General features: G+C 38.1%; 1 protein-coding gene and 1 long non-coding RNA gene across 2 annotated transcripts; one reads left to right on the top strand and one right to left on the bottom strand.

Moving 5' to 3' along the window:
• The first annotated feature begins 5495 nt into the window (after nt 1-5495).
• On the top strand, nt 5496-5943 carry LOC117506073. The gene is made up of 2 exons (XR_004559365.1): nt 5496-5614; nt 5798-5943. It is a non-coding gene; the product is annotated as an uncharacterized LOC117506073 (long non-coding RNA).
• A 264-nt stretch (nt 5944-6207) lies between these two features.
• On the bottom strand, nt 6208-12707 carry LOC117506072 (ras-related protein Rab-8A-like). Its single transcript, XM_034165593.1, has 4 exons — nt 12575-12707; nt 8822-8887; nt 8687-8737; nt 6208-8434 (listed from the first exon to the last, which is right to left on the bottom strand). Exons 1-4 carry the CDS (start codon nt 12638-12640, stop codon nt 8345-8347), a joined length of 273 nt encoding a protein of 90 aa, XP_034021484.1. The 5' UTR covers nt 12641-12707; the 3' UTR covers nt 6208-8344.
• Between the last annotated feature and the right edge of the window lie 6 nt (nt 12708-12713).

Genomic DNA, 12713 nt, shown 5'->3' with positions numbered 1-12713 from the left:
GGCCCCTCCCCAATCGGACCGGGAGTGACATGTTTATCCGCATGTTCTCCTTGAATTGCTGGCTGTCTGAGTGGTGTCCAAAAAATGAGGTGGGCTTCATAGATAATTGGCAATGCTTCTGGGGAAAACCTGGTCTTGTTAGGAGAGACGGCATCCATCCCACTTTGGATGGAGCAGCTCTCATTTCTAGAAATCTGGCCAATTTTCTTAAATCCTCCAAACCGTGACTATCCAGGGTTGGGACCAGGAAGCAGAGTTGTAATCTTACACACCTCTCTGCAGCTTCTCTCCCCCTGCCATCCCCTCATTACCCCATTCCTGTAGAGACGGTGCCTGCTCCCAGACCACCAATAACCAGCAAAAATCTATTTAAGCAGAAAAATTCAAAAAGAAAAAATAATATAGCACCTTCAACTGCACCACAGACTAAAACAGTTAAATGTGGTCTATTAAACATTAGGTCTCTCTCTTCTAAGTCCCTGTTAGTAAATGATATAATAATTGATCAACATATTGATTTATTCTGCCTTACAGAAACCTGGTTACAGCAGGATGAATATGTTAGTTTAAATGAGTCAACACCCCCGAGTCACACTAACTGCCAGAATGCTCGTAGCACGGGCCGAGGCGGAGGATTAACAGCAATCTTCCATTCCAGCTTATTAATTAAATCAAAAACCCAGACAGAGCTTTAATTCATTTGAAAGCTTGACTCTTAGTCTTGTCCATCCAAATTGGAAGTCCCAAAAACCAGTTTTATTTGTTATTATCTATCGTCCACCTGGTCGTTACTGTGAGTTTCTCTGTGAATTTTCAGACCTTTTGTCTGACTTAGTGCTTAGCTCAGATAATTATAGTGGGCGATTTTAACATCCACACAGATGCTGAGAATGACAGCCTCAACACTGCATTTAATCTATTATTAGACTCAATTGGCTTTGCTCAAAATGTAAATGAGTCCACCCACCACTTTAATCATATCTTAGATCTTGTTCTGACTTATGGTATGGAAATTGAAGACTTAACAGTATTCCCTGAAAACTCCCTTCTGTCTGATCATTTCTTAATAACATTTACATTTACTCTGATGGACTACCCAGCAGTGGGGAATAAGTTTCATTACACTAGAAGTCTTTCAGAAAGCGCTGTAACTAGGTGATTCCTTCTTTATGTTCTCTAATGCCATATACCAACACAGGGCAGAGTAGCTACCTAAACTCTGTAAGTGAGATAGAGTATCTTGTCAATAGTTTTACATCCTCATTGAAGACAACTTTGGATGCTGTAGCTCCTCTGAAAAAGAGAGCTTTAAATCAGAAGTGCCTGACTCCGTGGTATAACTCACAAACTCGCAGCTTAAAGCAGATAACCCGTAAGTTGGAGAGGAAATGGCGTCTCACTAATTTAAAAGATCTTCACTTAGCCTGGAAAAAGAGTCTGTTGCTTTATAAAAAAAGCCCTCTGTAAAGCTAGGACATCTTACTACTCATCACTAATTGAAGAAAATAAGAACAACCCCAGGTTTCTTTTCAGCACTGTAGCCAGGCTGACAAAGAGTCAGAGCTCTATTGAGCCGAGTATTCCTTTAACTTTAACTAGTAATGACTTCATGACTTTCTTTGCTAATAAAATTTTAACTATTAGAGAAAAAATTATTCATAACCATCCCAAAGACGTATCGTTATCTTTGGATGCTTTCAGTGATGCCGGTATTTGGCTAGACTCTTTCTCTCCGATTGTTCTGTCTGAGTTATTTTCATTAGTTACTTCCTCCAAACCATCAACATGTCTATTAGACCCCATTCCTACCAGGCTGCTCAAAGAAGCCCTACCATTAATTAATGGCTCGATCTTAAATATGATCAATCTATCTTTGTTAGTTGGCTATGTACCACAGGCTTTTAAGGTGGCAGTAATTAAACCATTACTTAAAAAGCCATCACTTGACCCAGCTATCTTAGCTAATTATAGGCCAATCTCCAACCTTCCTTTTCTCTCAAAAATTCTTGAAAGGGTAGTTGTAAAACAGCTAACTGATCATCTGCAGAGGAATGGTCTATTTGAAGAGTTTCAATCAGGTTTTAGAATTCATCATAGTACAGAAACAGCATTAGTGAAGGTTACAAATGATCTTCTTATGGCCTCAGACAGTGGACTCATCTCTGTGCTTGTTCTGTTAGACCTCAGTGCTGCTTTTGATACTGTTGACCATAAAATTTTATTACAGAGATTAGAGCATGCCATAGTCATATTTATCTAATAGATTACAATTTGTTCATGTAAATGGGGAATCTTCTTCACAGACTAAGGTTAATTATGGAGTTCCACAAAGTTCTGTGCTAGGACCAATTTTATTCACTTTATACATGTTTCCCTTAGGCAGTATTATTAGACGGCATTGCTTAAATTTTCATTGTTACGCAGATGATACCCAGCTTTATCTATCCATGAAGCCAGAGGACACACACCAATTAGCTAAACTGCAGGATTGTCTTACAGACATAAAGACATGGATGACCTCTAATTTCCTGCTTTTAAACTCAGATAAAACTGAAGTTATTGTACTTGCCCCCACAAATCTTAGAAACATGGTGTCTAACCAGATCCTTACTCTGGATGGCATTACCCTGACCTCTAGTAATACTGTGAGAAATCTTGGAGTCATTTTTGATCAGGATATGTCATTCAATGCGCATATTAAACAAATATGTAGGACTGCTTTTTTTGCATTTGCACAATATCTCTAAAATTAGAAAGGTCTTGTCTCAGAGTGATGCTGAAAAACTAATTCATGCATTTATTTCCTCTAGGCTGGACTATTGTAATTCATTATTATCAGGTTGTCCTAAAAGTTCCCTAAAAAGCCTTCAGTTAATTCAAAATGCTGCAGCTAGAGTACTAACGGGGACTAGAAGGAGAGAGCATATCTCACCCATATTGGCCTCTCTTCATTGGCTTCCTGTTAATTCTAGAATAGAATTTAAAATTCTTCTTCTTACTTATAAGGTTTTGAATAATCAGGTCCCATCTTATCTTAGGGACCTCATTGTTATGTGTCGGACGCAGCTCGGAGAACCGACCAGCGTTTGAAGGACCCAGTATGAAATAAGCAGAGCACGGTACAAAGGCTAACTGAATTTAATACATAACAGTGATACAAAAATAACAAAAAGTGCGGTCTGGCGTGGTGCGCTCCCAGCAGCGCTAACGGTCCGGAGCCAGAAGCTGTTCGGACCCAAGGACCCCGCCAACACCCCCCAGGTGGCCGCAACAAACCGAGTCTGTGAAAGAAGGAACCATTATGTGAGTCCACACTCTACACACAGAGAGAACACTTAAAGGTGTACAAACAGCAAACACTTCCTGGCTTGATTACTAATCAGCTTCCCAACCTGCAGGCATGGAACATCCAGTTCACAAAACTCCACTGCAGTGGAAGCCGATACATGACTAACATACAGCTCAATATAATAAAGGTGTGAGGGACACCACATTTACTGACTGTATAAATGTTAGTCACAAAATCTAACGTACCTCAGGAAGTGTGCTGACGAGCGTGAGACCTCACCCCCTCCTCTTTCACAGACCGTGCATCAAACCCTGGACGTTCTCTGCATCCACTGATGATGAGATGGCTCCCGAGACGACGATCTCACCCGTCTGGTCACAAGGTCGAGTCTCTGGCAAATACACACTGTCTACTCCAGTCTTAAATGCCACCATGTTCCAATCCATATAGATGCACCTCAGCTGTGAGTCCTGATGAGCCGCAGGTGATCAGGGTGAGGTCCTGATAACCTCAGCAACACAGCCACTCAGTCCCAAATGCAAGCCACCTGGAAGGAGAAACAAAGGACAGAAACAAAAAGGCAGCCAGCCCCCCCCCAGCCATATAACACTCATAGTACCATATCACCCCAATAGAGCACTTCGCTCTCAGACTGCAGGCTTACTTGTAGTTCCTAGGGTTTGTAAGAGTAGAATGGGAGGCAGAGCCTTCAGCTTTCAGGCTCCTCTCCTGTGGAACCAGCTCCCAATTCAGATCAGGGAGACAGACACCCTCTCTACTTTTAAGATTAGGCTTAAAACGTTCCTTTTTGCTAAAGCTTATAGTTAGGGCTGGATCAGGTGACCCTGAACCATCCCTTAGTTATGCTGCTATAGACTTAGACTGCTGGGGGGTTCCCATGATGCACTGAGTGTTTCTTTCTCTTTTTGCTCTGTATGCACCACTCTGCATTTAATCATTAGTGATTGATCTCTGCTCCCCTCCACAGCATGTCTTTTTCCTGGTTCTCTCTCTCAGCCCCAACCAGTCCCAGCAGAAGACTGCCCCTCCCTGAGCCTGGTTCTGCTGGAGGTTTCTTCCTGTTAAAAGGGAGTTTTTCCTTCCCACTGTTGCCAAGTGCTTGCTCACAGGGGGTCGTTTTTGACCGTTGGGGTTTTTCCATAATTATTGTATGGCCTTGCTTTACAATATAAGGCGCCTTGGGGCAACTGTTTGTTGTGATTTGGCGCTATATAAATAAAATTGATTTGATTGTCTGAAAGGAAATGCCTTTGAGGAAAAACTACAGATTTTATTTTTAATTTATGTTCAGAGATCTAGGATCCAGTGACCAATTTCATATTTATTTACTTTAAGACTCAATAAAATGTTATTGAAATAGAAAACCTGTAAAGCCTACTTTTAGTACACATAAAATTCAAAGGAGGTATTGATAAAGGAATCGATAAGGAATCAGATCGATAAGCGGAATCGATATGGATAAAAACTGATCAATACACATCCCTTATCATTTATGTTTAAATATTTGTTATGCCAAAGACATTTAAAAACACAGATGTTTAAATGTTTAAAAAACGTTTAAAATATGACAAAAGATAAAAATAGAAAGTTCTTTAAAAACATGTTTAAAATGTTTACAAAGGCTGTAAAATGTGTTAAGACAGCTCCTTAAAAATGCACAAAAACTTTTAAAATGTGTTTAAGATGTGTAAAAGAATAAAAATAAACACAAAGATATTGAAATTGTGTGTATGTGTGTACGGGGGGGTCGCAGCTATTCTTTTGTTCTCTCGGGCGGGGGCTCAATCTCCCACACTTTGAAAACCCCTCTTCTAGCGGATCACAGCAGTGAAGCAAAATGTGACATCTGAGCAGAAAGCCATCACGCTCCAACGTGGAACCACAGTATTTATTGTACAGTTAAGGATGAGAACTGACATCAATTTCATTGTCATTACAGATTCTGATTATTGGTCAAGTTCTTTGTTGATTGATTTTCTGTAATAAAAATGTCGATATACAAGGGTTTTCTATATGACTCCAGCTGCTTTAACTGTTCTGTGACAGAGTTTGTCGTTACATGTAATGTTATGACACACTTGAGTTTTGGGATCACTAAACTGGCCAAAAAAAAAAAAAACAACAACAACAAACTAGAGGGCTAAGAGCCCTATGGGTTACCAGCTCAATTAAAGCCCAAGGCAAGATGGGAATTTTCTGCATAAAAATGGCTACCATTTCGAAATGAACGAATCTACGCAAATAATTTTTGGACAGGAACAATGTCAATGACCAATATTGTGCCCTTATTAAATTAAAAGTTAGGTTTTTTTTAGAAAATTGGGCCCAAATATCCACATTGGCTGTTTTTGGCCAAAAAACAAACAAAAAAAAAACAACAAAAAAACAAAAATGGCTGCCATTTCCAAACAAACACATCTAAGTTTTTGATGTAAAATATGTCTCATGACTCATATTACGCCCTTGACAAATTATAAAGAAGTTAAGACAGTTTTTGAGAAACCTGCCTTTAATTGCTCAAAATGGCTATATTCGGCATAAAAATGGCCGCCATTTTCAAACGAACGAATCAATGACTATGATTTTTAGACGGGAACAATGTCAATGACCGATATTATGCCCTTGCCAAATTATAAAAAAGTTATCAGTTTTTCAGATATTGCAATAAATGGACACCAGTGACAATGGATGCCGCACCACGACATAGGGTTAGCGGCCTATTGGGCAGTAACCCCCTCCCAAAAAAGGCATTGATAACAACCGAGGCATACAATTTCTATGAATTGGAAAATTTAAAGTGGACTCCAAGAAAAAGCAGCTCTGTTTCTATCACTAACAGTTTAATGTATGAATATCAGTATCAGCAATGAAATAGGACTCAAAACAAAGAATGATCATCACTGTTTTATAATCTCATTTTATTAAGTAAAAAGTACATATCTACAAAGTGTAGATATATTTTCATATGGGTTTAGAAAGTACAGTACAGTTTTAGTATGTCTTTTTAAATGTCATATTTACAACTTTTTTCAAAGTACTCTCCCATGTACTTCACAAGTGGAGTGACAACTGTAAATAAAAAAAGGTTACATTTAACAAATGATAGGCGCCTTAAGGATATGAGACAAAATGTGAGTATTGAGTGAAACTGATCGTCCTAAAGTTGACTCCATGTTTCTTTGTCAACCTAGCATCAATCAATAAAGACAAAAGCACCACCTCCACTTCTCAATCCACCGAGTCCTACTTCACCACTTTTCCATCTTGGTAATTTTTCACTCGCACTCCCAGGTCCTGGCTCCAGTTTCCACAAAGCGTGTTCTGTGTCTGGCTCAGTATACAAAAGCCCACACGTTCGCTGTATGTGTTAAATACAAAACATGTCTCACACTCACACAGACAGACACACACACACAATACAGGTCCATGACTCACAATGCATAGCTCTGCTATGACTGACTATCAGTGGTTAAGACAAATGGTCATGGTGGTCACGACGATGCAAATGAGTAGACACGAAAAAGTGCATCAAACAATATTGTATTCAGGCGCCCTCGATACTGTGCATAAGAGTTTGTTCTTCATATCCACTTCAAACATAGGACAGAAACAGAAGAAATTCCGCACAGATTTCAATGATAAATACCATTTGTAGGTAAATATTTGCATACTAACAAGAAACGTTTTAACGTGCTGTGGATTGTGTTAAAAAAAATACTGGCATAATTTAGGTGTGTGAACGCCTACAACTAATATTGTGCCCAAAGCGTCACCTAGCTGTCAACTCCATAAAGAATCCAACACAAAGTATGTAATAGTAACAACTGGACCATTTTTAAGATTAGCTCAAGTCTATCTGATGTCTTAAGTAAATACAAACTTTGGTAGAGGCTTACAATTTTAAGCACATATTGCTACTTACTGTTTTACAGTGAACTAATTCAACACCAACAGGGAGACAGCTAAACTGATTAATCAGACAGAAGTACAATTTAAGAATTATGCCCAATATACGCAACAAAACAAAGATTCAATAGACAAAATTACTTTTCTTATTTGTATCATTTTGAAAGACTAGCACAAGGCACAGGCTACACACGAAACACTAGCTACTGTAAAGTGCAAGCGGAGTTGCATGGTTAGCAAGGAAAGAGGGGTTACAGTGTGAAACTTCAAAATTTATTTTCTCCACAGATAACCAGAAATGTCCTTTAGGTTAGACAGTGAATCAGAGCTGCAACGATACTGCTGTCACACTTTTTTACAGCAGAAGTTTTCATTCTCTAAGTAGAACACACTCCTACAGCTTACTGCACTGGAGGAAAGCCTTGCGGAACACTGCCACCTAGAGCTGGATTGTGATTGTGTCGTTGGATGTATATCTCGAGTGGCTGAAAAGAAAAACCGACAAAGCGTAAGGGGGGGGAAAAAAAAAAAAAAAAGATGTTCATGATCACTTCGATTAATTCAACGACATTACGTGTAAACAACTTTCGAACCTTTCAATCCAAACTCTCATCTTCACACGTTTGATCAGGTGGAAAAGTATCTGCAACTCTATTTCACTATTGATCAAACCCATCAATCTCTGGTTGATACGTCTCACATTTATAGCAGTCGGAGAAAAAAAAAATCCTGAATGACATACAGATCACATTTGCATTCCAATCTCAAAACTTTAATATAAATGAAGTTATTTGTCCTAAATGGGACTTGGAATGAAGCGGAAGTAAGAAGTGTGGGCTCGTGGTACAAAGACAGCGACATGAGGAGTAAGAGTCTGTCTGCTATGTGACAGTGAACGTCTCGACAACAGTCAAGTGGTCTCACCCCTGAAGACAGCAGTTCTCTTTATAATGGTGGAAATGCACCACTAGAAGCTTTCAGGAGAGAAGAGGGATAACCCACGCCAGAACCGTAATGGTTTGTGTGGCCAGAGAAGGGACGACGGGGGGGAGGGGGGGTTACTGAGAGCAAGCAGTCGGTCCATTTATGTCCAGCCGGCTGTCAGCCAGTTATCCAACAGCTCGGCCCTCACAGGAGGCTACAGCGGAAGAAGCTGCGCTTTTTCTGAGGCTCTGAGATCTTGACTCCCTGACTGCTCCCCTGCGGCATGTTGCCCTCCTGCAAAATGTCAAACAACTTGTAACTATTCACAGTTCATTGCTTTCAGATTTATGATACATTTTTGAGGCTTGCAAAAGTCTTCTTGGCTGATACTTTTCTGCAACTATCTGGCTGGCAAGTGTCACACATATGTATATTATATTTTATATGATTAAAAAGTACAGCAGGAAGAGTGACACATTTAGACAAATGATGCAAGTCTCACTTTGCAAAATGACCAAAACTACATTTTTGAAGCATTTGCCTTACCAATTTTGTGTCCATTTTTGTTTTGATGTCTCTAGCAAGCGTTAAAAATGCCTGTGAAGAGAACAATATTACATATCACACATATGACTCCCAATCAGGCTTATAGCTCAACTAAATTTAAAAAAGGCAACTTACATTTTCCACATTGATGTTAGACTTGGCGCTGGTCTCCATGAACTTGATTCCATATTCTAAAGCAAGCTAAAAGAAAAGCAAAGCTCATTTTTTCCTTCCTCTTCCCTATGGCAATATTAATGATCGTACACAGTGCTGATTGATGTGTCATCTTTTCTAATAATAACTGAATATAAAGTGTACACAACATCACAATATTTCCAAGTGCCTTACCTTGTACAAACATGTTTTAAACTTAAGGATGTCCAATTTACATGATGTAAAACACAAAATCGCAGCAGATTCTCACATTTGAGCAACCTGAACCATTGAATTTATACCTTATTTTACAGACTAAAACTTATGGATTTTTTATTAGTTTGAGAGGTCCTGTGACTTATTCTCTGATGGGAATTACATTACCACCCCCCAAAAGAAAATCACACATTTCTAATTATGATTCAAATGACTATTTATGTAGGAGTTTTCCAGGAATCAAGGCACTTAACAAAATAAAATAATAAAATAAATGCCAATAATAAAAAGTACACTACAATAATGCACTAAAATCCATAATTAAAAAGTTGATAATACAGAAAACAGGTGTGACATACACCAGAAAATATGGTAGTTTTGCTTGGCACGCTATTTTAATGATTAATCAATGACCAACATTAATGAATTTTCAATTGATTAACTAATGGAATCATCAAATCTTTTTTCAGCTGGAGTCCCAGAATCTCCCTCAACTACCTCGAGTCTGCTTACTAGTTATTTCTGGTGAATTACTGTAATTTTAGACCATTTCCAACATTTCTACTCAGAAGATTTCATTACTGATGTGAGGGTATAGTACACCTATAAAGCAATTGAAGTTTACTTTTTTTATTTTTAACAATTTTATTCATATTAAACATTGTTAACACTTGAACCTCTGAGTGCTCTTCTCATTTTGACAATTGCATCATATGATAGAAATTCCATTTTCAAGCAACTGTTATAAAAGGAAACACAGATATCAACAAGGCATCCTGCTGCTATACAGTACTAACTTTACCCAAAACACATTTTTTGGAACCTTAAAACTGCACAGTATAATTATTAATATATTTTATTTTTACTTATAACCCATAATTGCTGGTGATACGATTAAAATAACATGGGGATTAGTTTCTGTGTACCTCATCCCCAATAAACAAAATGACTGGAACCAGACTGATGCAGCATTGATATAAATGAAGACATTGGAAAACAAACAGCAGTGGCTTTGATGGCTACTACAACAGGTCAGCTTCATTAAGGCAACATGTGCTGGTGCTATGCATCGCTGCTTCCAACACTATGGAACCACCTTGAGTCTGGAATGGCAACTACCCAACCCAACACCCTATCTATAAGCAAGCATTGAACAGAACTGATAAAGAACAGAATTTACTGGGAAGAGGTTCAAGAGTGTGCACAGCCCTCAGACAACTGTGCCAGAACCTGTGCCAGCTATGACACAATGTTGCCCTGCAGCTTTCTCAGCAGAGAGCAGTGTAATACCCCATCTACATCCATGTAACCACCCTTCACCAAGTGGGACAATGAAGTCCTTCCTTCCAGTCTGCGGGGACGATACCCATCTCCCAGATTGAAACATGAATTGTTTCCAATGTCAGGATAACAGGAACTCCAGTTTAGCTCCAATGCCACACATCACCGGATCGTTCCCCGTCCCCAGCTGTTTCACCATCACCAGCCCTAGGCTTTGGAAATGATAGAAGCTAACAAGCTCATTCTAAGCTACATGCAACTTCAACCACACCTGCCCCTAATTTTCATCATGATTGTGATCAGATTATTCGCAACCACTAATCCAGCAGGTGGCAGTGTTCATCAGATGGCAGGTCAATGGTATATGGCATAAGCAAAACAAAATAGCATTTTGGGTTGGTCTGGTGCATCAACCTTAACAACAGTTTATTTTCATTAGTCATACTACATAGGCAAGACAAAGCTGCTTCCCGTTTGGTTTTGTGCATAAGGCCTAATTAAAAAATGATGAAGCCTAACTGCTGATTTGCATTGTATTTGTCATGAACAAGCCATTATGGTGCTAAATAACATAAATGTTATTTAGCACCATCCAGATTTATCTGTGAGTTGCCTGTAGTTTCTTTGACGGATACTGAAAATTTCATGGAAAAATTCTGCACGGTTCCAGAGAAATGCATGAAATTTACCCAAAAACAGCACTTTTTTCATCAATTTTGTGTGACACTGATGTTTAGCATTATCATTTAAAGTTGAATGTTAAAGAAATAACCATTTTGTTTGTTTGTGCTTCATACTAACACACAGTAATACATTTTTGTAAAGGTAGAAATGTCATTTCCTAGAAAAAACAATGTTTCTAAAGCAAGGTAAAACTGTCGCAAGCATAACGCTGAGAATAAGTCCTTGATTTATTTGTGTCAAAACCTTAGCGTTATCTCCTACTCTGCTTCAATAGAATAATTATTTTACTTGTTCAATAATACCAGGAACTAATGGACAGAATTTCTTTGTTTCAGACTTCTGCAGACTAAAGAAGATACCTCCCAACTGTTGTCGCAAGCATTATGCTCTAGTACATTATAATATATATGCACTGATAATTTCTAGCAATGACTGAACCGAGACTAATAGAAATATTGAAACTCTGATATATAACCATAACTAAAATAATAACATTTCACAAAAAAGACCACTTTGAAATTTTGATGCTTAGGTCACACTTTGGCTTCATCATTTTTGAAGTAGGCCATAAGGTTTGTCCACCTTATATGCCACATTATGTTAATGGGTAACCGACTAGAGGGGATGAACTCATCTATATATGTACACAGTCAATGCATTTTACAGGGTACATGGCAAGGCTTTTTCAAATCCAAATAAATAAATAAATACACATACATACACACACAATACCAACTTTATTTATAAAGCACCTTAAATCAGCCAGCGCTGACACAAGGTGCTATACACTACAAATATAATCCAAATTAAAACACAATAAAAAGAACCACTAAAATGCAATTTAAAAAAATGACCAAACTAAACCACACTGGGGTCAAAAGCCAAGGGAAGAAAAGATAAACGTTTTTAAAGCAACTTTAAAAATGACCAATGAGGGTGCCTCCCTAACACCCAGAGGCAAACTGTTCCACAGTTTGGGAGCAACAACTGAAAAAGCCCTGTCCCATATTTATGTATATGTATATATATATATATATATATATATATATATATATATATGAATAATTGAATTTTCAGAGAATTTAGACAATTTTCACATATTCAGAAAAAATCAGTTCCTTATATTGGCGTTTAACTGATTGACATTTGGACATCGCTTGAGTTCTTCGCCAAATTATTCCATATTTTAGGACCATAAGTAGAAACACAAAAGCCTTTCCTGGTTGTCCGAGCACCAGCAATTTAAAAATGATACAAGCCCCTTAAATTATATTTTAACCCTCTCTCCTTGAAAAATTCTTGAATTTGGAGGGGCAGTTGTTTATTTTTCACTTTCTACATTAATTGCACAGTCTTAAACGTTATCATATGGTGAAGTTTTAATATTTTAGATTTAATAAACAATGATTTTTGTTTCACTATTATAATGTTGACCATAATAATGATGCATAAACAATTTGCTCTTGAAAGTATGTCTCCTTTACGTATTACATGTTTTTGAAAAGTGTTCATTATATTAATAAATGTCAGTATTATTTATTTCAGGTGTCTCACCTTCTCTCCCCGGTCTCTGGATACTTGCCGCTTGTCATTGATGTCACACTTGTTGCCAAGTATCATCTTGTCAACATCAGCCGATGCATGCTGAGTCAACACAGGATATGTTTACTATAAAATACACAATGTGGCAACA

This window comes from Thalassophryne amazonica, unplaced genomic scaffold (genome assembly GCF_902500255.1).
Source record: "Thalassophryne amazonica unplaced genomic scaffold, fThaAma1.1, whole genome shotgun sequence".
Classification (NCBI taxonomy): Eukaryota; Metazoa; Chordata; class Actinopteri; order Batrachoidiformes; family Batrachoididae; genus Thalassophryne; species Thalassophryne amazonica.
The sequence above is the reverse complement of the archived record's forward strand: the minus strand, read 5'-3'. Positions and strand labels throughout refer to the sequence as shown.

What these genes read in the sequence shown, in the direction of transcription:
- LOC117506072 (XM_034165593.1), bottom strand. Translation starts at nt 12,640, where the DNA reads ATGATACTTGGCAACAAGTGTGACATCAATGACAAGCGGCAAGTATCC. An exon ending in CTAACATCAATGTGGAAAAT is followed by an intron (nt 8,738 to 8,821) that starts GTAAGTTGCCTT and finishes TTCTCTTCACAG; the next exon opens with GCATTTTTAACGCTTGCTAG. An exon ending in CAAAAATGGACACAAAATTG is followed by an intron (nt 8,435 to 8,686) that starts GTAAGGCAAATG and finishes GACATTTTGCAG; the next exon opens with GAGGGCAACATGCCGCAGGG.